The sequence below is a fragment of the Vespa crabro genome, chromosome 21 (assembly GCF_910589235.1).
Source record: "Vespa crabro chromosome 21, iyVesCrab1.2, whole genome shotgun sequence".
In the NCBI taxonomy this organism is placed as follows: Eukaryota; Metazoa; Arthropoda; class Insecta; order Hymenoptera; family Vespidae; genus Vespa; species Vespa crabro.
In genome coordinates, this window is record NC_060975.1 from 867,893 (window position 1) to 894,734 (window position 26,842).

General features: G+C 29.2%; 6 protein-coding genes across 22 annotated transcripts; 3 read left to right on the forward strand and 3 right to left on the reverse strand.

Moving 5' to 3' along the window:
• Window positions 1-314: 314 nt before the first annotated feature.
• On the reverse strand, window positions 315-5,685 carry LOC124431331 (dual specificity protein phosphatase CDC14A-like). 7 transcript variants are annotated; one of them, XM_046979109.1, is made up of 10 exons: window positions 5,413-5,682; window positions 4,423-4,941; window positions 4,047-4,148; window positions 3,560-3,825; window positions 3,187-3,487; window positions 2,745-3,114; window positions 2,137-2,487; window positions 1,929-2,060; window positions 1,452-1,745; window positions 315-571 (listed from the first exon to the last, which is right to left on the reverse strand). In XM_046979109.1, exons 3-10 carry the CDS (start codon window positions 4,093-4,095, stop codon window positions 490-492), a joined length of 1,845 nt encoding a protein of 614 aa, XP_046835065.1. In that variant the 5' UTR covers window positions 4,096-4,148; window positions 4,423-4,941; window positions 5,413-5,682; the 3' UTR covers window positions 315-489. The 7 variants fall into 7 exon arrangements, with proteins under 7 accessions (XP_046835065.1, XP_046835063.1, XP_046835064.1 ...); XM_046979107.1 differs by having other exon boundaries at window positions 5,178-5,682; XM_046979108.1 differs by having other exon boundaries at window positions 4,423-5,329; window positions 5,413-5,547.
• A 250-nt stretch (window positions 5,686-5,935) lies between these two features.
• LOC124431332 (cell division cycle protein 20 homolog) lies at window positions 5,936-8,667 on the forward strand. 2 transcript variants are annotated; one of them, XM_046979114.1, is made up of 8 exons: window positions 5,936-6,444; window positions 6,559-6,692; window positions 6,760-6,854; window positions 6,967-7,255; window positions 7,350-7,400; window positions 7,488-7,647; window positions 7,750-8,066; window positions 8,163-8,667. In XM_046979114.1, the coding sequence occupies exons 1-8, from the start codon at window positions 6,332-6,334 to the stop codon at window positions 8,489-8,491; spliced, it is 1,488 nt and encodes a 495-aa protein (XP_046835070.1). In that variant the 5' UTR covers window positions 5,936-6,331; the 3' UTR covers window positions 8,492-8,667. The 2 variants fall into 2 exon arrangements, with proteins under 2 accessions (XP_046835070.1, XP_046835069.1); XM_046979113.1 differs by having other exon boundaries at window positions 5,960-6,444; window positions 7,350-7,647.
• Window positions 8,668-8,809: 142 nt separating this feature from the next.
• On the forward strand, window positions 8,810-13,489 carry LOC124431330 (protein inturned). 2 transcript variants are annotated; one of them, XM_046979105.1, is made up of 12 exons: window positions 8,810-9,314; window positions 9,397-9,551; window positions 9,630-9,700; window positions 9,777-10,049; window positions 10,182-10,253; window positions 10,346-10,596; window positions 10,669-10,758; window positions 10,862-11,204; window positions 11,301-11,638; window positions 11,716-12,044; window positions 12,136-12,302; window positions 12,420-13,489. In XM_046979105.1, the coding sequence occupies exons 1-12, from the start codon at window positions 9,169-9,171 to the stop codon at window positions 12,885-12,887; spliced, it is 2,703 nt and encodes a 900-aa protein (XP_046835061.1). In that variant the 5' UTR covers window positions 8,810-9,168; the 3' UTR covers window positions 12,888-13,489. The 2 variants fall into 2 exon arrangements, with proteins under 2 accessions (XP_046835061.1, XP_046835060.1); XM_046979104.1 differs by having other exon boundaries at window positions 8,811-9,314; window positions 9,397-9,700.
• Window positions 13,490-13,809: 320 nt separating this feature from the next.
• LOC124431334 (F-box only protein 44-like) lies at window positions 13,810-15,654 on the reverse strand. 2 transcript variants are annotated; one of them, XM_046979116.1, is made up of 4 exons: window positions 15,514-15,654; window positions 14,418-14,979; window positions 14,193-14,336; window positions 13,810-14,109 (listed from the first exon to the last, which is right to left on the reverse strand). In XM_046979116.1, the coding sequence occupies exons 2-4, from the start codon at window positions 14,970-14,972 to the stop codon at window positions 13,876-13,878; spliced, it is 933 nt and encodes a 310-aa protein (XP_046835072.1). In that variant the 5' UTR covers window positions 14,973-14,979; window positions 15,514-15,654; the 3' UTR covers window positions 13,810-13,875. The 2 variants fall into 2 exon arrangements, with proteins under 2 accessions (XP_046835072.1, XP_046835071.1); XM_046979115.1 differs by lacking the exon at window positions 15,514-15,654 and adding an exon at window positions 15,205-15,483.
• A 99-nt stretch (window positions 15,655-15,753) lies between these two features.
• LOC124431335 (60S ribosomal protein L18a) lies at window positions 15,754-16,815 on the reverse strand. Its single transcript, XM_046979117.1, has 3 exons — window positions 16,752-16,815; window positions 16,219-16,398; window positions 15,754-16,147 (listed from the first exon to the last, which is right to left on the reverse strand). The coding sequence occupies exons 1-3, from the start codon at window positions 16,767-16,769 to the stop codon at window positions 15,812-15,814; spliced, it is 534 nt and encodes a 177-aa protein (XP_046835073.1). The 5' UTR covers window positions 16,770-16,815; the 3' UTR covers window positions 15,754-15,811.
• A 1,192-nt stretch (window positions 16,816-18,007) lies between these two features.
• On the forward strand, window positions 18,008-26,351 carry LOC124431430 (battenin). Of its 8 annotated transcripts, XM_046979348.1 has the most exons (9): window positions 18,008-18,440; window positions 19,460-19,530; window positions 20,073-21,522; window positions 22,882-23,024; window positions 23,493-23,651; window positions 24,859-25,195; window positions 25,344-25,493; window positions 25,658-25,798; window positions 26,071-26,351. In XM_046979348.1, exons 3-9 carry the CDS (start codon window positions 21,334-21,336, stop codon window positions 26,209-26,211), a joined length of 1,260 nt encoding a protein of 419 aa, XP_046835304.1. In that variant the 5' UTR covers window positions 18,008-18,440; window positions 19,460-19,530; window positions 20,073-21,333; the 3' UTR covers window positions 26,212-26,351. The 8 variants fall into 8 exon arrangements, with proteins under 8 accessions (XP_046835304.1, XP_046835302.1, XP_046835303.1 ...); XM_046979346.1 differs by having other exon boundaries at window positions 19,460-21,522; XM_046979347.1 differs by lacking the exon at window positions 19,460-19,530.
• The last annotated feature ends 491 nt before the right edge of the window (window positions 26,352-26,842 follow it).

Consider the following 26,842-nt stretch of genomic DNA (forward strand, 5'->3'; position numbering starts at 1 on the left):
AAAAATAGATAAAATGAAATTTGAATATTAAAATGTGATAAAAGAAATAATAGAATCATCCAATTGGAAAATTAATTGAAATTGATGTGATCTTCGAAAATATATTTGTCATATTTTTGTCTGACCAGCAGAGGATTAAGAAACGAGACGATAACAATACAAATGACAATATTTTTTTCTTCTTTTTCTTTTTTTTTTTCTTTTTTTTCTTTTTTTTTCCCATGCGAGCGTTCAACGTGTCGCAAAATGGAAGAACCATTAAAATAAAATTGCATAAGTATTCATAGTAAATGTAATAAGTTACTCCCGCTTGGTTGGTAGGTATTTAAAAACTTTTATATTTTCAAGATATTAATGTAGCGAGAAATGTGATATTTTTAAAAAATGCAGTGTTAAAATGGCTGCCAATATTTTTAAATCTCACTTGATAATAAAAATCTAACCTGCACTTGTTTAAATTTGAAGAGATAGAAGATCTTTGAAGTGCATTTATTGAATGATGGGGTTTAAGCGATGAGATCTTCGGCGCTGGTGAGACGCTCGGGTTACTGGACTCTCCTCCCCCACGCCACTGAGAATATCGGTTAGTCATCTGATAAATGCAGTTTTACAACTTTTTGTCGTGCGCGCACTGCAAGTCATAGAAATAGATGGGATCGGTTTGTTAGCCACCTCCGCTACTACTTCATGCTTAAGCGCTAAATGTAGTTTACATACTCTTCAGGCCTGGGCAAATCTACATACGTATGATTTTAATAAACAATGTTATACATTTTCATATATGGGAAAATAAAAACAAAAAATCAAACAACAAATTTTTATTGCTAATTCTTATCAGCGTTATTATTTGTCCAGGCCCAGGTAATTTTATAAGGAATGATGCTTACTTCATGCCAACATAAAAATCCAAAACAGTACCATGCTGCAGGCATATATATATACATATATAACGCGTGTTCTATTAATTGATATCAATAATCTATTTATTACTATGATTGTATAAAAATAAGAGTATTCTCTTTATATTTGTAAATAAATGGGATACTTTTGTAATACTGTATACTGTAAAATACTTAAAAATGTAATATGTACCCAGAAATGTATCCACTCTCTATTACTCTCTGTTATAAAATCTTCTTAAAATAATTTAAGCGTGTGTATATGATGTGTATATATATATATATATATATATATATATATATATATAAAATTTGCATAGAATTATATACCACCACATGCTTTAATATTGTATTATTGGACTTCTTGTTAGTAAAGGAAAGCAATATTATGTGAAGAAGTAAAGCAAGCTTGAAAAGTCCTAAAGGGATAAGAATAAAGGATTCCTGGTGTGTTCTCAAAACACACAAAAGGAACAACGAAAAAGATAGAAGAAAATATAAAACTGTTACTTTGTAAAACAACTTTGGAAAGTAACAGTTAGTGAGACTTACTGCCTGAGAGAATGATAGCGGGTAACTCGGTCTGCTGACCTAAGAATCATATTCATGCCTGGTTGTGGTTGTGCAACCGAATGATTTGTAGACGAGTTCGTAGCATGGACCTCTGAGATGCATGAAGTTCTCATACTCGCCTTTCTCACAGGTTTTGATATAGATATAGATGTAACAGGAGTAGTAGTAGTTGTATTGTTGTTGATATTATGGATCTGTGTTGTTGGTTTAGATCTAACACGGCGGGTAGGTGGATCGCAGCTATTGTTGACCAGCCAACTGTTTCTACAATTTCTATAGAAAGATAGAAAGGTCTAAGATTTAGTTTATAACATGCAATATTAGAAATATAAGATGCTTTATTAATATTATTCAAAGCATGTTATTAAATCTCCAAGGCAGAAGTGCAGAAAAGGGAAGATAAAAGATAAAGAGAATTGTGTTAATAAGAATGGTAATAGTTCAAAATAATCTGACCTTTTAACAACTGTTGTTGCTGTAGACCTCGCTAGTAATCTTTTTAAAGGACCTTTTTCCTTATTTCCAGCTAATGTAGCAATAGCTGTTCCTTTTTTATTTCTAGTTTGCAGTAATGGTCCTAAATATGGACTGAAAGCATAATAATTATTTATATTAAATGATACAAATACATATTATGTAGTTTTATATGAACAGATAAACTCACTGAACAACTGTTGATGATCCGGTAGGTGTGCCAATAGAAGATTGATTTACACGTAGTCTTCTTCTTCTAGCTTTAATTTGATTTAATTTATCACCTTGCGTTAAAGTCGAGGACGAGTGTCTATTTGTTGTTTTAAGACTTGCAACAGGGGTAGAATCATCTAATTTGATTCCATCCACCCGGTGCATTATGCCAGAAACATTATCTTGTACCACACGAGCGTTGTTTAGATTTAATAGGAATGCGTTTTTAGGCCTTCCCATTATTGAATATATACCATATTTATGTACTGGATTTCTATTCTCAGAATGTAGTGGTTCTTTCAGCAATGAGTGAAGAAACGCCTCTTTTCTGAAGCACAAAATTCAGAATTCACCGGAATGATGATGCTGATTTATTGCCTACAGAAAATAGGTGTAACTATCGAAATTATATTAATTTATTTAACAACTAAAAGAGAATTTTACTTTTATCACAATAAACATATACTAATAATAAATCTAATGTATAAATAATTAGAGATATTGAGTCAACTATATAATATATTAAAAATCATCAAGTATTTGTTATACAATTTACTTGGAAAGATTTCAGGAAAGAGTACCCACTTTTCTAGCCATTGCTGTTGATGTCCAATGACAGAACCTGGTCTACATATTCTGATCCATGCAATTGTTTCGTGAGCAGTTAAATGATAATGTTTCATAATATAACATCCTATAAGAGAACCAGTTCTGCCGAGACCTGCCTTGCAATGTACAGCTACAGCACCGCTTGCATTTTCTGATATTTTAAGAAATTGACGCATAATCGAGTCTGTTGGCGTTGAACCATCAACAAAGAAAAGATCTTTGTGTTCAAAACCTGCTTCTATGAAACTCGAAGCATCATAGATTTTTGTGTTAAGTCGTATAACTGTAGAGACATTATTACGACGAAAATAATTAAAATATGATTCTGGTGCATGCAATGGATATCCTGAAAACAAAGCCGGTATTAAAAATATACACGTATTTACAAGATTATAAGATAAATATATAATATATATACCATTCTCAATTTTAGATTTTGCATGTGGGCCACAGAAAGCAATGAATTTTCCAGGAACTATCCAATTTAAATCTCCATTCTCAACTTTTTCGAAATGTTCGTATTCTTTAACTCGAAAATTTTGAAAGTTAAAAAAACCAAGACGATGGCACTTATCTATAGCACTAAGACATTCATATAATGATATTTTGTAACATGGTGATCCAACGGAGGCATCACGGAACATCATAAATGGTGGACTGTTTGGACTATTGGTCAAACACTCGTAAGCTTCTTGCACTGTACGTTTGCAGTACAGTATCTGAAATATATAAAAGAAAATTATGTATTTATATATTTACATATATGATATACAACCATGATATTTTCTTACAGCATAGCTTCCTATGAGAAAGGCAGCATTCACTCTTTTTTCTGGGTACATCGTAGTATAATGTACAATTTTCTTTTTACTCAGCGTTACTGCCTTAAGTTTCTTATTAACTTTTTGACAATATTGATACAACATAGCTAGATTTAATGGACCAAAGTCTGCATAAAAATTCTCATATACTAACTCATCGTCAATGCTGAAGTAATGAGTATTGGGTGTACTTTTTGGTTTTACCATTGTTTTTAATGTTGCAAAGTACAATCGATCTAAACATAAATAGAAACAATTGATATAAATAAATATAAATGAGGAAAATTCTTAAAAGAAGGTAAAAAAAATAAAATGATAACTATTAAAAGGAGCATAGTAAAATATCGAAAAGAATAGAAAGAAATCGATAATTGTTTGTACATATAAAAAAAAAAAAAAAAAAAAAAAGAAAAGAAAAAAAAAGAAAAAGAAAGAAAAAAGAAGGAAGATCGATTACCTTTTATAATTTCGGCCGCGCAAACCAAAACTTCGTCGTTAACATCCATCGTGAAGGAGAGAATTTATCGTCCACCAAAGCGTAAATGGCACTTGGACGAACCTGTTATCGATGCGCGATGTAATAAAGAATAACAGAGTTTTAATTAATGCTTACGAATATAGCATACGTGTGAGTAAACACGCGGAAGGTTAGAGTGGGTGATATCAAAGGTAAACTGGATTTGAACGACCCACGTACAATGTTAATAGTCATTTTTATGAATCTAAAAGTATTATGACGATCCTAAGACGTCATTCATGCAAGAATGAACCAATAAATTCGTGGAACGAAGGCAAGTAAGATCGTCATAAGTACGATGACGCTTGACACTTACTTGCGTGACCGTTGAAAGATTCAAACTTTGACTGAAGGGGCGGCTGATCAGTTGTTACGTTGCCAAGTCTATCTCTCTCTCTCTCTCTCTCTCTCTCTCTTTTTCTCTCTCTCTCTCTCTCTCTCTCTCTCTCTCTCTCTCTCTGCCAGTTTAACCCTTTATTTCGTTATTTAGAGCACATTATTTCACTTTCTCTCATTCGCATCGAGACAACGTTGTTATCCAAGCATCGTAGTTGTCCTTTATTTGAAATGTCAGGTCTCGAGATTTAGCTAATCTCTCGCTTGTAAGGCCCTCATTATCCACCGTACGATGGTAGAGCAATTTTTGATTCCGCTGCCATGTTGGTTACCCTCGCGGCGTTAAATCGACGATACCAATGGAATGTTAAATGATAGGCGCCTGTATTCGAACGTATCCGATATGACGAGGAGACTTCGTTGAAAAGTATTGGAAAAAGAAAACGTGACTGGTCGTCTCTCGGAGACATCGAAATATCCAGCGTCGTACGCGCTTTGGCTGAACGAACGTAGAGAATCGGTTTAGAAAGGAGCAGAGAGAAAGATAGAGAAAGAGAGAACAAGTATAGAAGATAGAAAGAGAGATAGATAGATAGATAGATAGAGAGAGAGAGAGAGAGAGAGAGAAAGAGAGAGAGAGAGAGAGAGAAACAGACAAGGAGAAAGGAAAAAAGAGGAAAAATCAAATACGAGATCTTTCGAACTAAATCGAGCGAGATTTGAACCCTTTTAAACCTTGCCAAGAATTCTTCGTGAACAGCATCACGACCTTTCACCTTCTTACATGCATACGCCTCTTTCTCTACTACGCCTACGACGCGATAACTACGTCGTACGGCGCACGTCGCAAGAACTATTATTTCGATCTCTTTTCCCTTCTCTTCTTCCTTAGACACGTAATATACCGAAAACAAACGTGAAAAAATCGATATAAATAAGGTGAACGTAGAATAAAATATATGCGATGTACCGTATATTTTGATCCTTATCAATGAGGTCTCCTTCGTCTCTCTCTCTCTCTCTCTCTCTCTCTCTTTCTCTCTTCCTCCCACCCCCTCTCTCTCTCTTTCTCTTTTTCTCTGTTTCTCTCTCTATCCTATCGTATATTATATCTGCAACATAAAATCGCTGTATTCTGTCGCTGTTCCAGTTAAATATCGATTGGCACGAAAGAAAAAAAAATGAGAACAATAAAAATAGGTACTATCCCGCGAAATATTATTATTTTCTCACCTTTGATATTAGAATTTCATGTCAATCATCTGTCCTGTACGTCGGAGGAAAACTTTTTTTGAATATGTTAGGTTTTAAACTCGAAGAAAATGGCGGATCGTAGCTTGATGTTGATTAGTCGATTTTTCTCTCGTTCGGCCAATCAAAGCAACAGAAATTGAAAAGTTATATGGATTTAATTTTATTCTAATTTTAAATAAATATTTGTTTTACAATCGATATAAATACGTTAGTTTTTATAATTTCTTAAGACAATTACGTTTATTTTTATTAAAATAATATTGATGAAAATTCTCCTGAAAATTGTTTCGAAGCGCCATCCTAGAAGGAAAGACGTATTAAATTCAAAATTTAACGGTCGCTTGAAGATTTTCAGATGTTTCGTCCGTTTAAATGACCCAAAGTTGTCTCACGAGCTTATTGCTGTACAGTGTAAAAGATTTTTTATTTCTGGTGAATGTAGTAATTCTTTCTTTTTTTTTTTTTTTTAAGCAACTTAATCATACAATACATTTATTAGAAAAGTCACTCTGGAAGTTCTTTTCTTAATAGATTAATTTTCGTAAAGATTTGGAAGATCTGCATCGTAAAAAATACGTTCGTGAATACTGTATAATTTTCGTTGTTAAGTTTTTATTATTACATAATCTATAATCATGTCGCATTTAAAATATATGAAAGAATTAAATAATTTAACCCGAATGGATGAAGCCATAAAAGGACCACTTCCACGCTGGCAGAAAAAATGTTTGGAGGCATCAAATTCAAGGCAGTGCATTATATCTCACATTATGTTATTTTCATTCAATCATCAAAATATGTAATTGTTTTCTTTTTTCTTTCCTTTTCTTTTTTTTTTTTTTTTCCTTTTTTTTTCTTACAGTAATGTTAGCTTAAACTCATCGCGCAAAGTTATGTCTGGATCTTGTATGAATACCACTACAGGGAAATCGCCAACAAAAAAATATGATTCGAAGAACAAAAAGACACCATCAAAAGGAAATAAAAAATCTCCAGGTATATAAAATTTTATGGCAATTTTATTATTACTATTTATGAAGATTAATTTTATTTTCAACAACAGGTCGTAATGTTAATACTCCTGCTAGTACACCCAATGGTGGAGATAGATTTATTCCTTGCAGATCGACAACAAATTTTGATTTAGGTTATTATAAGGTATCTTTTTTTTTTTTTTTATAATTGATTGTTAGTTATTACTTTTTTTTTTAAATTAATTGTTATTAATTACTTCTCTTTAATATCTAAAATTGTATTTTTTCTATTTAAGATTCAGCAGCAACAAGCTGATCAAGATGGTGACAAAGGAGATAACATAAGTCCTACAAAGAAAGAAATGCAACGTTTGATAGGAGAAAATCTACATGGTGGGGATATCAATAATATGAGAGTTTTATCGTATCAGAATAAAGCTCCAGCTCCGCCTGAAGGATATCAGAATCCTTTAAGAGTTGTTTATAGTCAAACAAAAACACCAGCCAGTGTTAAAGCTTCTACAAGATATATCCCTCAAACCCCTGATCGAATATTGGATGCACCAGAAATTATTGATGATTATTGTAGGTATATAGTAAAAAAAAAAAAAATATATATATATATATATATTACATTGTATAATTACAATGTCATTAAATGCATTGTTTCTATTTGCAGATTTGAATCTGATTGACTGGTCAGAAAATAACGTTTTAGCTGTAGCCTTAGGTAATAGTGTATATTTATGGAATGCTGGAACAGGCACTATAGCACAACTATTTGAGTTAGAAAGCAATGATTATGTATGTTCTGTAGCATGGATTCAGGAAGGTCCATATTTAGCTATTGGAACTACTGTAGGTAATACAGAACTATGGGATTGTAGTGAAATAAAGAGAGTACGTGTAATGAATGGTCATGCTGCTAGAGTTGGTTCTCTTGCATGGAATTCTCATATTTTGACAAGTGGCTGCAGGTATTTTAACAAATATATAGAAGACGACACTATGTTTATCACTATATTATTCTTTATGTAGTGTCAGATCTTACAATTACTTTTTTTTTTTCTTTTTTTCAGAGGTGGTCAAATAGTACACCATGATGTTAGACAACGTCAACATTTAATATCATCTATGAATGCACATGCTCAAGAAGTATGTGGTTTAAAATGGTCACCAGATGGAAAATATTTAGCTAGTGGTGGCAATGATAATATGCTTTATATATGGCCAGTAGTTGCTGGACAAAATCATTCCCATACTCAACCTCTTTACACATTAAATCAACACCAAGCAGCTGTAAAAGCACTTGCATGGTGTCCTTGGCAAAATAATATTTTAGCTAGTGGTGGTGGTACTGCAGATAGAACAATTAGATTTTGGAATTGTAATACAGGTGAAGAGACAATTATATACTTGTTTATTATACTAATTTAAATATTATAAATCATGTTCATGAAACTTATTTATATATGATTCATTTCGAATACAGGAGCTTGTATAAATAGTATAGATACGAAATCACAAGTATGCTCATTGCTTTGGTCTTCAACATATAAAGAAATAATCTCAGGCCATGGATATGCGCAAAATCAATTAACTATATGGAAATATCCAGGAATGACAAAAGTTGCAGAATTAACTGGCCATTCTAGTCGTGTTTTACATTTAGCCATGTCTCCTGATGGTACTACAGTTCTTAGCGCAGGTGCTGATGAAACATTAAGATTGTGGAAATGTTTTCTACCTGATCCACAAAAGAAAAAGGAACTTAGTGAAGTTAAATCTATACCATCCAGACTTAAGCAATCAATAAGATAAAATTTAATATTAAATCTCTATATCCGAATATTTTAAAATTTATTAGCCTTAATTATTTTCAACCATTAACTCTCTTGACAAAGAAAAATATTTTATTCTCGTAAGATAAAGTATTTGATTTAGAATATTTTATTTTCTTACAATAATAGGTATGCAACTGTTGTTTCTTATTGACACGTACTTATACATCTACTTTAAGAGATATTATCTTGACTTTTAAATAGTGTACTATAAAAAAAAAAAAAAAAAAAAAAAAAAAGAAACTTGAAATAAATTATTATTTTTTCTAGTATTTCGTAAATAAATAAATTTTAATATCTGAAATAACTATATATATTTATATATGTAATTATATTTATATTCATATAATATGTTAATAATAAGAAAAAGCCATAGTGTTGAAATGAAATATATATACTGATCCCTTTTTTCCTACACCATTGGATTCAGGTAGTCAGATTGACCCAACCTTCCAGGCATATGAATACCAATAGGTGTAAGATGGTAGAATTAAACAGGAAATTAATATAATCGGTTTGAAACGTAAAAATATAGTTAAAAGTATTATACAATTATTATAATCTATATTTATATATAATGTGTAAAAAATTTTTTTGACAATATTTTGGTGAAATAAATGTATATACATACTTGAATATAGTAAATTTTGCATAAAAATGAATGATGCAGAGAGTAAAACATTATTATTGAAACCTGATCAAACAAGCCATTTGGAAAATACAAAGCAAGATGATAATGAACACAATTGGTGGGCAAGTGACAGTGGATCAAGTACAGGTTCATATTATTCTGACAGTGACAGGTATAGAAACAATTAATAAAATTTCCATGGAAGTAAATTGAATACATTGAAATTAATTATTTACACGTAATCTCACATATAGCTCTATAATCGAATGGGAGTCAGAAATTGGACCAAATGGGGAAGTATTCTATATAGAATCTCCAGTAGAAACTTTATCAAGCAGTTTAACATTTTGCGACGATTCAAGAAAAAGTCCACAACCAGAATTAACACGGAGGCGTAGTACTAGAGCAGGTAAACTTATGCGTCTATTAAGACGTAAGGATAGTAAAAGATGGAGTACAAGAAATAAGAAAGGTAATACTAATTTAGTTGGTAGTAATAGAGGAAGTCAAGAAAAGGAAGGAAATGGAAATAAGGAAGTTACTTTTAGAGATTTTCAGGTACATGTAATAATATAGTTCCAATGTGTAATTTGAATAAATTAATAAATAAGTAAAATTGATTTTAACTTTTTAGGCAGGTGAAATTCGTGAAGTTACTTTATGGGTTGATCCTGAGAAAAGACATAAATTAGGGAGAAGAGCCACATTGTGTGAAGCATATTTTGGTATAACACCAGGTACTTTTTCAGATAAAGTTAGAGTTATGGTTGCTGGGTTTATACCAGATGGTGAAGCAATGAAAAATAAAAATATTAAAATTGGAGATTGGTTAAAGAGTATAAATTCAAATAATGTTACATTTCAAAACTTGGATTACGTATTATCTGAGATAACTACTCCAACAAATGTAAGATAATAATTCTCTTCGTGCTAATACGTATTAAAAATTAATATTAAATGTTTTTTTTTTTTTTTTTTTTTTTATATATTCTTATAATAATTAAATATCATATCTGAGAGAGCATATTTATGTATATAGGTGACATTAGAACTTCAAAGAGTTGCAGGGATTGATGTTACAGCAAAAGTGCCTGGAATGAATACAATCAAAGTAATTTTATTTTACAATTTAAATCGTAAATACAATAAATAATGTTAAATTATTTATTGTATATGGAGCATATATTATATTTATATTTTTAGCAATCAACATTAGTGCAAAATATTGTTAACAAAGGAGAAAGTGTAAACTTAATGGAAAGTTTATTAATTTATCCGCTTGGTATAATATATCTATGTACTACAGATCTTTCAGAAACAGGTCAAGAATTGCAGGGTGTATTATACTCCTTTCCAAGATCTGATAATGTACATTCTACTTTATGTTCAGCAAGAGGTGCCTTTATAACATTAAATCATTTGTTACCAGAGATAGTAGGTGCACAACCAATCAGGTAAATTCTCATTAATTTTTATATGGCTATACTATTAAAGAAAACAATTATATGCGTTTTCCTTTTTTTTAGTACAACTGTACATATAGCAGGAGAAGAAATGCACATTGTATATACACCTTGCAATGAAGAATTATTATTGATTGCATTGCCAGAGAAATGGTAAGTATATATAAATAATATTGGAATTAATAAAATTTAAACATTATTTATAAGATGTTTACCTTTTTTTTTAACTTTTTATAAAATTCATTAAATATTTCAGTTGTAGTCTTGAAGAAGTTAGTATGTTATCTGCAGATATTGTCAAGACTTTAGAATTTACCTATCAATCATTAACAAAATGTTTTACAAATCAAGAGAACTACGATAGCATAGATCATTTTTTCTTATTAATTATACAAAGATTATTAGATATAAAGAATTCTGAAGATAATACTAACAGTTCAAAGAACGAAATAGACTTACAATGTTCTACAAGGAATCTTGAGAATTATAAGTTCAAAAGTAGTTTTTCAGTTGCACATTTTGTTCATTTGCCAAGAGATGCTCAAATACAAATTGATGCTGCATTAAATGAAATGGAAGCTATGGATTATAGAGACTGGGTATATATCTCTTTATATGTTTTATTTAATTTAGTTCTAAAGATTTAAAAAATTGTACCTGATAGTAATAATTAAATTTATGTGAATATCATACAGAATGAAGATCCTATGGATTGTCAAAGACTGTATACAATACTTGGCAGTTGTATATATCATAAATGTTATCTCCTAGGATCTCATTTACCTCATGAAGATTTAATTGAAATACATGCATTTTTACGACAAAATGGCTTGCTGAATTTGGTTAATACAGAACCTGTGAAATCTCTTGTCATATGGAAAAGAGTTTATCCTTTATCCTGTAATAGAGGAAATATTGAGACACATAGTTCTAATCAACCATTGGTTCCAAATGGAAAATGGTTTTTACTTATTGTCGGCTATGAACATGATTTATTAGCAGTTCTTTTAGAATCTGGCGGTTGTACTGCAAAGTAAGAATGAAATTATATTCTTTATTAATAATTTTTAATCTTTAATTAAAAGAAAAACTTTATTGTAATCTTAATAGGTACGACGACACAACCGGACCAGATGTGTTTTATGTGGAAGAAGCTCAAGAAACTCTTAAACATATACAGAAAATAGGAATAACAACATTAGCTGCAAAATGGATTACATCTAATGCCAGACCAGAAGTAATTCCTTATGAAGATAGCATGTTATCAAAACAATCATCCAGCATAACAGAAAATTTGTTAGGCTTTATAAAATCATCGGATGTACAAAGTGTAATACCTAAGCCAAATCTTAATACTTCTGCTAATAAAAAGACACAAGAACTGGCTTCAATTTTAAAAAAGCGTAATTTAGAAGAAAGCCCAACAGTTTTAGGATCAGGTAAAATCACTTAAGTGATTATATTAGTTCTTATTTATTTATTTAGTTTTTTTTTTTTATAACAAATGAATATACTATTATTATATTCTAGTATATTCTCTGCAAACATCAGAAGATTCATTAAGTCAAGGAACAGGTGCAATAAGTGAAGTTAGCGACGAGGCAATGCCAATATTAGGAAGACGGGCAACTAGAGAAAAGATTAGTAGTGGATCAAAATATTCTGATGATAGTGATTCAGATATAGATATTTACAGGGTAAATATATTATTTCCTTCAATTAACCAAGGATGTATTTTTTTTTTTGTAAATGATTTTCTAAGAAAAAGAACAAAATATACATAAATAAGAAAATTATTTCTTTTCTTTTTTCAGAATGATAGTCAGGTAATGAATAGTGATATATCCAATATACGGGATAATTTGTTAAATCAAGTGGAGTATTTATTACCAAACAAATTGACTGCAGGTGAAAAAAATTATTTATATCATTATGTACATTTGGATTTGACTGAGGGTATTTTGTTGTCCTCTCATCCAATTGAAACGTCATCAAAAGACAACAAAATTTTAATAAATTTTAACAAATGTGTGCATATGATACATCGATTATTACATAACACAATACGTTTTAAAACAATGTTAAATCAAGATATGGATAAAACTGTGATCAACAAAAGTTTAATTGCTATTAAAGAACATGGTATTCTTTTTGAATGGGATAACACAACATATTGGGTCATAGGACGATTATATACAACTCCACATCCAAAAGAGTTGTACGTATGTTATCAGGATTCTGCTCCACAGAATTTAGTTGAAATAGCATTTAGATTAAATTAATTATAGCTTTAGATTAAAGTAAGTTTAATAATAAATGTATTATATTTTTCTTTTTATAACAACATATGTTGTTCTATAAATATTAATTTACATTATTTTTTTGTTTTTGTTTTTACTTTTATGAACATGTTTAATACAGCAATATAAAATATTGCACGTATAAAATATTCGTTTGCAATAAAAAGGCAGTGGAATAAATATTTTAAATTACAGAATGGATACAAATGCAAGTGTATATAAAATATACAAAACACATCTTTTTATTCACATCTTTGTATATATATACAAACTATTGACTTTGTACATATATACAAAATATTAGAAAACATGTTCTTTATTATATTATCTATAAAAATGAGGTGCGTGAATAAGGACAGTAAACTTTACGCGTTTTCATACAACTGCATAAGTTAACATTAATTTTTTTGTCTATACATTATTCTACTACTTATATCCACAAATTTTTTAAATGTTCCAATAAAATTTAAATACATTTAATAAGTTATTTCAGCCGCTTTATAGTGGTTATTATTTTCTATGCGATATTATAATGGTTTATAATGTATTTTTTACTATAGTAAAAAAATAAAAAAAAAAAAAAAGTAAAAAAAACAAGATAAATCCATTTGACTTCTTGTTAAGACATTATGTAGAAAAGTTATTTTTTTTTTTTTTTTTTTTTTTTTTTTTTATGTAACTTAAATGAGGGATGAACATTTGCGTTATTACTATTAGTTACAAATTTTTAACTAAGGGAAATTGTTAAAAAAAAAAAAAAAAAAAAAAAAAAAAAAAATACAGAATCAAATAGAAATAAAAATACATATACTGCTCCATTTAAAATTAGACATAATAATAATAATAATAATAATAATAATAATAATAATAATAATAATAATAATATTAATGTAGGTTCATAATACTTCCTATCTTACATCGAAAAAATACTTTATACGTTGTTATATAGAATATGGATTAAGTTTCTTTATTAATCCGTATTAGAGCTTTTATATGTATCTGTATCTGTATCCGTATCTGTATCCGTATTTGTATCTGTGTCTTCCTCACACCGATGCTCATCATTTTCAGGTATTTTAACAATAACACAAGCACCAGCCATTTTACTACCATAATGTCCTGCCCAAAAGGACTTATCCATTCCTCCATGATAGAAACTAATTTTTTTAAGACCAAGCCCGTAGTCTTTAAATTCATGACTAACCTGTTTATAATAAGAAAGTATATAAATTATATTTAATATTTTACAAAGATTATTATACAATTGGAAAAGAAAAGAAAACTAACATTTAACCATTGATTTTGTTTATCTCCTTCAATATCATCATGAAATTGGAATGTTTTCATAACTTTATTATCGCTCCTTAATAATTCTATTGTACATTCGTAATGAGCAGGACAATCCCATCTACAACTATACCATTCACTTACCTACACAAACGTATATTTTTCCACAGATTAATATAATATTTATTAGCAAGAAATTTATCTTTCATATAAATTCAATATTACCACTATGGTTGGCTGTAAAACGTCCAATACATACGACAACAATCCCTCTGCTTCTAAATCTATTAATTGCATTTTGGAACAATTATTATAAGACGTTACAAAGCAATATTCTTTTTTTTCAAAAACAGGAACATTTTTTGGTATAGGTGGAACTCCACAAGGTGGATTTTCAACCTTCCAATGATCACCACCGTCTGTAAAGATTTTCCAATATTTTTGTACGCCGTATTCTCCTGAATGATTTTTTATTAAATTTTTTTCAAACGGTCTCTTTTTGGCTATCATATAATATGCTTTCCAAGGCATATCTGTGTCTAATGTATGTGGACGATTTAATGTCATCTCAGCTTTTTTACGCCATACATAGCTATGTATTAATATTTTCCAACGTTTGCAGACCAGCTGACAATTTAATAGAGTTTTGTTGTCAACGTGACAAAGAAATTCTGCCAGTAATTCCTCTGGAATATATTTATTACCAAGAATAAATCCATTATCACCAGTTTCGTCGTAAGGCTCCCGAAGAGTTACGATACAATCTTGAGATTGTCCCATTATTTATCTGAAATATACGATGATAGAATTCACAATATCTTTAACAATCTATAGAATATCGTAAAGCAAAGCATTGTCAATACCATTACGTCTTTTAATTTCAATAAATACATTACGTAACAAACGAATAATAACATGATTCTAATATTTCGCATTAAAAAAAAAAAAATTATTTATATTTTGTAAAATTGATATGATTTAATATATATATATATATGTATATTTTACAAACCTTTAATGTGTCAATTTTGACAACACGAATTACTATGACAAGGTTGACTAATATGGCATAACCTACGCACAATGCAATGCCCTAGCCGTCACAGAGTATCAGTAAAGGCAGTTAATGCGAATGACATACGCATGATACAATACTAATAACTAAAGGCGCTTTTATTGAATATTGAAACATACTTATCATATCGAGAAATATTTACTTCTTATATAATTCTATATATTGATATTTTGCAAGCATTTGTTTATCTCGTAAAATGAAATTTTTAGGCAAATAAATGAAAAAAAAATGCCAGCAAGTACTAACCTCTTTAATTGGACATATACGTTTTTAACATATTTTATAGAATACATACTTTATGAATCATACGATATATTTAACTACGTTTCTCTTTTGATTGCATTAGTTATTCGAAATTTTTTGGGGTTATGTTCTTTTTTTTTTTTTGCAACGATTTAGAACTAAATTATATTTAGAGGTTTTATCGAAAATATTAAATAATTATGGGTAATAATGTAAAATTATATTATATTAATACTCGGTTTATTTTGTTTAGAATATTATATTTATAGCGTCAATGTACAAAACACTGTAAATAATGCACTTAAAGGAAATAAGTGCGGGGTTTACGGACGCTAAAGAGTGGCATACGATTTTTATGATGGATTCGTTTGGGTAATGGGAATTTGATCTTAGAATCGTGGAATTGTTTAACTTGTGGTCTACGGCAATTGGCTGCCTTTACAACTTCTACTTTAATTATTTGAATCGAATGAGCACGTGCACGATGACGTGCTCCCATATCTCTATAACATTGCGTTACAGCTCCACTAACAGATAAATCTCTGTATTCTCTGTACATGTTGTGTGTGCCAGATCTAGAATCATATCTCAACCAAATGCCAAAGTTTTTTATTTTGATTGGAGTCTTCTCTGGAATCTAAAAACATGATAATAACAATAATATTAATTTATATTTCAATTTATATTATATTTTGCCTTAATACATACCTGTTTAAGAGATACGATTTCTCCAGTTGATTTCTTAAACTTCTTTAATTGACGCAAGAAGTACCAAAATCTAGACTTAGCAACAATTGCATCAGGTGCAAATATTCTCATTTTATACAAAGGAGGTACCTTCTCCTTTTCAGTTGGTAGCTTACGTCCAATGACTTCATATTCTTTGAGCTAAAAAGAGAATCAAAATATAATTTTAATTGGAGTATAAGAAAATGAATTCTTTGTTTGTACCAATCAGTGAGGTTTAATATATGTTATGTTTGAAAAGATAGACAGAATTGATATTTCGATTAAGTAATATAAACTTTTTGAGCTTAATTAGAAACAATTATTCGGAAAATTATACACACATGTGTTGACTAGAACACTCCTATAGGTTATGTTATCTTATTAATGAATTATTATGCGAGTAAGTAAACATCTTGTACATAATTTCCCACTATTAAACAAAGTAAAACTAATGATTCATTTGGTGCATAGATAAGTTTAGATTTTTAAGTATAAGTAAATAATTTACTTACTTCACCTTTCGCCTTCATTGTTACACGCGTTTAACACACTAAGGTAAACCGGAAAAAGAGGTCGCTATACGTAAAATCAACCGGAAACCAAACATTTCAATTTATTTAAATATATTTTTATTATTTTCATTCTCGCATTTAGTAAGAAAATTTCATTACTTTTTTTTATCGTTTAAAATAAAAATTATTTATTTTACAAATCTATTTCATATTACATACATTTTTATGCGGTTATGTTAAATGCTTACATTTTATGCTCTTTTTTATCAAATATCGATAAAATAGCAATCTGTAAATATTTGTTATCGATTATGTTGATCTCGAAAGGAAACTACAGTTTAAATTTCATAGAGTTTCCTAAAGAAGAATATATTTTTTCTTTCTTTGCTTTCAAGATAAGTCTCTTGTGTTATCTTTTAAAAGATAATTGTGGTATTTAGTGCAAACGATAACGACAATCGTAGTAATATATAAACAACAATATATATAGTAATAATAATAATAATAACAATATATATATTATACATGATAAAAAAAGGAAGTTTTCGATTCAGATTAATTTTCCGATTTTTCTTTTATTTTGATATTGATTAAAAATTTCGAAAACATTTGTCGACAATGAACTATAATAATTCTAATTGTTCTGTTTTATATCTTAAATATGGCTAAACGATATTATTTAACAATACGTATGATAAAGATACAAGGAAAAATGTGACAATAACGTAGCGATATGTTGTGTCCATGAAAAACATGTTACAGAAGAAAATGGTTAAGTATATATAAATATATATATATATATATATATATATATATATATATATATATATATGTGGATATATGTATGAGTCTTCTTGAAAGTAAGACAAATAAATTCGACCATTGATCTTACGAGAATGATTTCGAAAATAATAATAACAAAAGTAATAATAATAATATCGTACAACATTCAGAAGTTAACAGAAGTATGAATCATTTAACGGGTGACCTGAAATTAAAAAAAATTACACTTACCATTGTATTTTAAGAGTAAAAATAAAGAAACGATAATTTCGTATATTTTTAAAAACGATTAATCGATTGTAGTCGAAATAACTTTTTTCCTCTTTTTTTATTCATTATTTTAAAGAGAAATGATTTTTTATCTTCGTTGTTATTAAAAGGCTATTAGTTTTCTCGAACATGACTCGGCTAAGACAATTTTTCTGACGCGCAGTCGCACCAATGTCGACCATAAATCGTTGATTTTGCCTCCAAGATATTTATTTCAATTCTAAGACTCGTCAAGGCAGGCACGTGCTACCATTACTCCTAGAATATATATATATATATATATATATACACGCACACGCACGTACACACATAAATATATATATATATATGTATATACACATACATAAAGTGCTTGTGCAAGGATTTATAGATTACGATCCTTCGTAATTGGTATTCCTCATTTAAACCTTTTTTTTTTCTTTTATCTTGTTCCTAGTGATATTAGTGAGTGAATTAATTTTTTGTATTTAGATGTTTCTAATCTTTTTATACAAATTTTTACATAAACTGTGATCGTGAATTGTGATACATATGTACGTATGTATGTATTATTTTTTGAGAAGATTAGTTTCATCATCGAAAATTTATATCCTTTTTTTTATTGGTACCAATCAATTTACGTGAATTAATTAATCGGTAAGTCGATTATACAAGTACACACATACACACACACACACACACACATATATATATATATATAATACATATACATAAACCATTCTCTTACTATAGTTTCTGCTACTCTTTGTGAAAGTAAAGTCTATATTTTAGTTTTATTCTTATTACACTCGTTATACTTCATGTACTACTTTTCGTTCGTTTACGATCTTGGATTTTAATTCTAAGAGAAACAAAACATCTTTTATAAGTCTTTTAGAGTTTTATTTGAGCGAGTTCATTAAGCGATTAAAAATTAGCATAACGTTTCCTTTCGGAGTATTAACGATTGAATTGATAATTCTTTTTCCTTTTTCATTATTCTCTTCGAGAATTTTAATTGGAAATTTCATGATAATTAAATATTTGGTTGCACGATTTTTTTTCTTCTTTTCAAAAAAGCTCTTACAAAAAAAAAAAAACATGTACTATATATCAAATAAATATTACTATGGAAATTATTAATTCATAATTACTTTTTATAAAATTTCATGAATAACGATATCGTTGAATATATGTTACATTTTACATATTGAATTATATTAAATTTATTAATCCATTATAATTTTGCAACACACACGACGTTCCATTAATATTTATTTTTATATAGTAATTTTTTTTGTTCGTATTGTCTCAATTATTGTAGTCACTTCACCTCTCTTATATTTTCTTTTTTTTTCTCTCTCTGTTTTTTTTTTTTTTTTTTTATATTTCTGTTTTCACAAAACAACGATACCACTCGATTTGATTTCTAACCATCAATCATTGTGACAAAAGTTGGTTAGCAAGAAAGTAGTTCAAGTGCAAGTGACCCAGTCGCTGCCAACATAGTGAGGCGATTCATTTCAGGGCCGTTACGCGAATTACGCCGAGAAAAGGCGGAAGTTTTCTTCATGTCGTCATCATTTTTACTCCCTCCTCCTTCTTCTTCTTCTTTTTAATAGTCAAGATCGTAATTCGATGAACGAACGATTACATACATACATTGAATCAATTAGTAGGTGGAGGTCAATGGAAAGTCACGAACGATCGTATCTTTTGTGGATTCAGAAAGGGTACCACCTCGAAAGTATGATAACCTTTTACATTGAAACTCTTTTTTTTGAACCTTAAATAATTTTCATTATTTGATCTCATTCATGAATTTATGTATCAGCCGAACGTAATATATCGTTTTAATGTTTTTTTTTTTTCTATTATTTTTTATTCTCTGTACATTCAATATAATTTTCTTTTTTATAATTATTTCGTTTACTAAAGAAATTCACACTTTTAATGAGCCTAAGACATTTATTTATTTTTTTCTTTTCCTTTTTTTTTTTTTTTTTCTTGTCTAAACGTATCACATATAGATAAGTCTATCAGCTGATCATAGAGAGTATACTATTTATTTGTACTATCGATTCCCTCGTGATTTTGTTATTTGGGACAATTTATATAGATAATTTTATTATTCGACTCATACCTTATCATTTCATTTATCTTTTTATGAACCTTTTTTTTCCTTTTATTTCTTTATTAATTAACCATTGTTTCTTTTTTGTTTTTCTTGAATATTCTTCATTTCTATTGCTTATCAATTATATTTCATCTTATCTTTCTGGTTGACAGGCTTGCACTTGGGAGGAGGCCACGATATAAATTGGAAACAGATGGATTCGCGATAAGCGAACAGAATCGATTGAACATTCGAGCGGAGTAACACGGCATTGAGGAAGAAGAAATAGAATAATTGAAAATATTTGCTTCTTAATAGGAAGCTGTTTTTGGATCATTTGAGAATTTTCTTTGAGAAAAAAATAAGAATAGTAAGAAAGAGATTTGTTATTTTTTTCTTCTTTGTTGTGGTTTTCTTTTTTTTTTCTTTTTTTCTTTCATTGTCAAATCACCAGAAATATCTTACGTTCGGGATATCGAAAAGATTACTTTATATATTCTTCAAGAAGATACATATAAGAAAAACAAGAATCAGGCAAGCATAATCAGATACGGAGGCCAATAAGAACGTTAAAAAGGAAGTTCCTTGAGGAAAGGGAGCGAAGTTTCTCGAAGACTTGACCGCCATTAGCTTCGACTGACTCCCGTGTTCTACACTCACAATCTTCTTTCTTCTCAAGAAGAAGCAACTTCGTAGGTGCCGTGTAAAGAGCAAAGATCTCTCTTAATACTCGTTAGTTAGTTCGTTCGTTAGTTCGTTCATTCATTTATTCAATCATTTATTCGTTCGTTCGTTCGTTCGTTCGTTCACATAAATATAGTCATACTTTTCTTTTTCTTTTTTCTTTTAACTTATGAAACGGACAATTTTCTCCAATTAAAAATACACACTAATTTCGTCGTGATCTAAGAGAAATTTGAGGAAACATTAACAAGCGAGTAATTTCTACGATAGAAATTTTCAAAGATTTAGAAAGAAGTATTAAAATCAAGACGTCATTGAGAAGAAGCGGCAAATTTTTCGAAGAAGGTGGAATTATAGTGAAAGAAAGATAGATAGATAGATAGATAAAGAAAGTTAAGTCAAGATTCTTATTTTTTCAAGTTGGAATCAATTTCGAAATTTGGAAAAAATACAGTGGGATTTGTTCTGTCACTTTTTGGATAAACAATTTCGAACGCTGTGAGCACGTGCATTTAACTTAGAAGAGAGAGAGAGAGGGAGAGAGAGAGAGAGAGAGACGGAGAAAGAGATATATAAAGAAGGAGTCTTCACGTGAGACAAGCTAAAGAAAGAAAGATATACTCTGTGTATACGTCTGCTAAAGTAGTTGATGTAAGAGAGATAGAGATCGGCGTTCGCTATAACACGAGAAAGATAAAAAAAGAAAGAAAGGGTTCGACCCCTCTTTGGAAAACTGGTTGAGAGGAGAACATGGCAAAAGGAATTCTGCAAAGCGTTGAACTCAATGCCGCCAACGAATTCGACGAAGAAAGAAAACTGAAAAGAACGAGATGGAGAAACTTTGTTGCATTTTGGATACTTGGAATGTGCAACAATTATGGTTACGTCGTGATGTTAAGTGCGGCACACGATATTCTTAACAGCAAATTTGGTAATTCGGTAAGTAATTAAATGATATATTTTCTGTTTTTTTTTCCTTCCTTTTTCTTTGTTTTTTTTTTTTTTTTGGTTCTTTCTTTGATAAAAGATGTTCATTGATACGTAATGTTAATGAAATTCATTCGTGACATATTTATCATTTACTTTGGAAGTAAATTATATTTGCTCGAAATTAATATTGGAACACCAGATATTTGGAGAGAGAGAGAGAGAGAGAGAGAGAGAGGGAGAAAGGAATGAAGAGATAATTATTTTTTTGTTTCAATTAACAATTCACTTGGATTAATTAAAAAAAAAACTCGCTTTATTAGATTTCGTTTTTATCTTGTTTGCAACTTATTTTTTTTTTCTCTTGATTATTCGAATAAGAAAATATCACGATCGAGATAATTTTATTCGCATACATAAACACATATGCATCGTTCTGGTTAGTAATAATGAAATATGTGGTTAACGTGAATTCATTTAAATTCATTATCAAGATATTTTTTAATTGTAGAAGAAAAATCATTCATTTAAATATCAAGGACATTATACAATTATATCTTTATTTAGATACAGTTTATTTTTAAAATAATGTATTTTCATATATAATTTCTAAATTTCTAAATTATATTTTTTATTAAATATATATATAATTTATAATTCATAAATTTTGCTGCAATTAAAATCAATTTTCTTTAAAATACGATGTCAATGAATCGTCCACGTATATAAGTATTTGTCATAGGGTTCAAAGTTTAATATCTTAAAATGAAATGGAATTTACGCTTTGATCTTTTACGATCGATATTTTTTCAAGAAAATTATTTTCTTTTGCGAATAAATTATTCGCTTCCGCTAATAAATATCAGATTCTTCCGATTAAATGTATCCGGTAACAACTGCTACGTGTTCTCATAACACTACAGGAGCGAATTCAATCTGAAATTATGTCACACAAAGCTATGCATGTAACAAATCAAAATAATGGGTTCTGATTGTATTACGTAACGCATGGCATCGTTTTAATGTGACTCAATTGTCGCGTTTATGTTTTTATCACGTAAGTGATACTATAAAACGTATATTTCAAAGATTAATCTCAAACGATTAAGTATGATTTTTCGATACGGAATTAAAAAGAAATCTAATATATATTAGAACAAAAGAATTCTTTGAAATTGATTTTTAATTAGATGTATCTTAAATGTACCTTAAAATATTTCTCTCTCTCTCTCTCTCTCTCTCTCCCTTTTTCCCTTTTTTCTCCACTTTAACAAATACAAAAAGAAAATAATATACTGAAGTTACGTACCATCAATATTTTTATTTAAAGTGTTACCTAAATTCCTAATTTTTTTTTTTTTTTTTTAATAGAACACAACAACTGAGACTAACGTGACAGAAACAATTACAAAAAGATCATGTAATAGCATATCGACCGGAGCTATACTTTTAGCTGATATATTACCCTGTTTGGTTGTTAAAATAACTGCACCGTTCTTGCCGTTTTTTGTGCAGTGAGTATCTAATCTATATGTTAATTACCTTAAACACGTTATATAATTATTGTTATTATATATTAATAAATATTTTTGAAGCATCATCGAATTCACAAGATATCATTTTGCCATATTTGTCCTGGATTAAGATCGATGACAATTTGGCAATATTATTGATTATGTTTTTAATTACGAAATTATGATACAACGAGAATATAATAATTTCGTAATATAGCGTTTAAATGAAATGTATATAATCGTCAGATGATTTCAATAAGATTTTCTTTATATTTTCTTTGAAGTAACAAAGAAAAAAAAAAAAAATAAATAAAAACTTCATAGATTGTAGCACAAAAAATTCCGGTTAAAACGCAGCTCGTCGAAGCAGCTCGTTCGGCAACATTCTGCGTAAGTCTCTCCGGGGACTATCTTAATTCCATATTTCAAAAATAACGCTAATCGATATATTCGAATCATTAATTACAGTGTTCGACTGGCTACCTGTGTGTTATTTTCCGCTGCAGGATTCGTCATAGTATCAATGAGCATTACAGAATGGCTTGCAATATTGGGCGTCGTTGTAACATCTGTTTCCTCGGGATTGGGTGAAGTTACATTGCTGAGTTACAGTCATCAGTATCCAAAGTAAGTTAAATAATGAATATATTTTATTTCATTTTAAAGTTTAATCGATCTTTCTACGAGTTTCTCAATCATCTTTCTAAAATTAATATTGCTTATATATAATATTGTATATATATATATTTTTTTGTTTTGGTTTGTTTTGTTCTTTTTATTTCATTATTTTGTAATTATGATGTTCGTTGACTCAGGGATTTTTTAGCAGTTCATTATCGTCAACCTTCCCGTTAATATTCACGAAAGCACGGAGACTTAGGCAACAGGGATAGTAAATGTAAAAAGAAAATATTTTTTTTTTAACGCTCGGTCTTTTATATATTACGACATAATATTTTCATTTGGTATCCATCCTGAAAGATATTTTTATTGAAATATGTCACTAAAAAAAAAAAAAAAAAAAAAAAAAAAAAAAAAAAAAAAAAAACAATAAAAGCAAGAAAGAAAGAAATGATGAGAATTAAAGAGACAAAGAGAAAAAAAATTAATATTCACATATGCAAATAAAAAAATACTTATGTGTATATATATATATATATATATATACACATATATACATACACATAAGTAAAGAATTACGAATGCTCTTCTCTTATGTTATCTACTGTGATATAATATAGGTACGTTCGTTAATTTATTTTCAGTAAATTTCTATTCTTTTTAAAACTAACACTTAATGGTCTAACTACTTATATGTTAGTATCGTACGTTCTCATGCGCACAAATGTTTGTGTGTATATGTATATGTATGTGTGCGTGAGTGTATGAAGAAATTGGGAGAGGAAAAGGAATACAAATTATTATTATTATCATTCTTTCGAAGTAATACAATCGTTTGGAGATTACTTTTCTCTCTCTCTTTCTCTCTCTCTTTTTCTCTTTTTCTCTTTTTCTCTTTTCCTCTTTTTCTCTCTCTCTCTCTATCAAAATATTAATTACCTCACTTGAAATATTAATTAATTCTATATCTTATCATTTTCTCGTTTAATCTTTCTGCATGTACTATCACGTATACTTATGTATGCTTTTGCAATGTATGCATTTATGCATGCGAAAAAGAAACCGTAAACAAAACGTATGTGCAAGCTTAAAAATATATTCCACGAAGGAGTTTCAGAAAAAAAAAAAAAAAAAAAAAAAAAATAATAATAATAATAATAATATATCATTCCTGACATTGCACATATATTTCATTCTTTCTTTGTTTTCTTAGAGAAGTTATCTCAACGTGGTCGTCGGGAACTGGAGGTGCCGGTATCATTGGTGCCCTATCTTATGCGAGTTTATCAATGTGGCTGAATACATCAGAAACTTTGCTACTAATGTTGATTGTACCATTAATACAAGCTATAACATTTTGGTTCATCTTGGTTCATCCATCTCAAACAAATATTCCTATTACCAAGGATGGTATAGATAGTCAGGAACATATCATTGAATTACCGAGAAAAAGTTTCAAGGATAAAATCAATTTACTTCCTGGTTTACTCAAATACATGATTCCTCTTGGATTCGTTTATTTCTTCGAATATTTCATTAATAACGGCCTGGTAATAAGTTTCTACTTTCTAATTCAATCTTATATCTCTCTATAAAATTTTCCTTCTTCTTCTTCTTCTTCTTCATCATTTTCTTTTTTTACATCTTATAGATGCTTCGAATTTTTTTTTTATTAATTAATTCTTTTATCTTTTATAGTATGAATTAATTCAATACGATAATATATGGTTGAAACATCAGGAACAATATAGGTGGTTTCAAGTAGACTATCAGATAGGCGTATTTATTTCGAGGTCATCGGTGAATCTAGTTAGCATTAATAAGATCTGGATTATGGCTGTTCTACAGGTAACGAAACATTGTACTCCTGCAATAATATTCAGCGTGATAATTTTTTTTTTTTTTTTTTTTTTTTTTTTTTTAATAAGCAAATTTTCTTTTTCCTTATCGATCGAAATATTTCTTTTTTTCAAATGACGTAACTTAAATTTTATTTTTTATCATTTTTTCAGTTCCTCAACGTCATTATTCTACTTTTCGAGACGATCTATTATTATATACCAAATATTTGGATCGTCTTTACTATTGTACTATGGGAAGGTCTTCTAGGTGGTGGCGCCTATGTTAATACTTTCTACAGAATGTCGACTGAGGTATATATGTGTATATTTTTTTTTTTCTCTTTTAATTAATGTTAGAATAATCAATCGACGAATGTATGAAAAATAAAAAAATTAGTTTTCACTTTTTATTATTTTGAATTCATTCAATATTAGAATAATAATTGAAAGAATAGCTTTTTCAATGAATATATTATTTCTTTTTGTAATATATAGTTCTATAGTTTGGTAGAATGTATGCGCGTATTTTTTTGTTCTTTCTTTCTTTCTTTTTTTTTTTTTTTATAATTTCAATTTGTTTTCAGATTCCACGAGCGGATAGAAAAATTTCTTTGGGAATTGCCACAATGGCAGATTCGATTGGTATCGCATTAGCAGGTTGGTTGGCAATGCCAGTGCACAATGCAATTTGTCATCTACCAAAACCGGTGCGATTAGGTAGCTAGGATGGAATATCCAATTGTTTTCGATAAATTCTACGGAAAAAGAAATTTTAATATCATGCTATTAAGGCATGTGACAGAGAGAAACAGAGAGAGAGAGAGAGAGAGAGAGAGAGAGAGAGAGAGAGAGAGAGAGAGAGAGAGAGAGAGAGAGAGAGAGAGAGAGAGAGAGAGAGAGAGAGAGAGAGAGAGAGAGAGAGAGAGAGAGAGAGAGAGAGAGAGAGAGAGAGAGAGAGAGAGAGAGAGAGAGAGAGAGAGAGAGAGAGAGAGAGAGAGAGAGAGAGAGAGAGAGAGAGAGAGAGAGAGAGAGAGAGAGAGAAAGAAGAACGATCTTAATATCTATATATATATCTATATACATATGTATGATGAAATGTGTATGTATTTAATTTATTATTTAAAATCATCCAACGGATTGAGATTTTTATTTATTGATTCAATTTATGAAGTATGGTCGTAAATGGTTAGATTACATTTAATCTTATTAATTTAGGTGATGCGACCGAAAATGATGAAAGTGATAAGATCTTTACGATTTTTTTTTTTTGTAATCCACCAAACGGATAAATCCTTTGTTAATTTCATCCTATGTTTATTATATTTAAACGTCTTTCTCTCTATTTCTCTTTGGTAT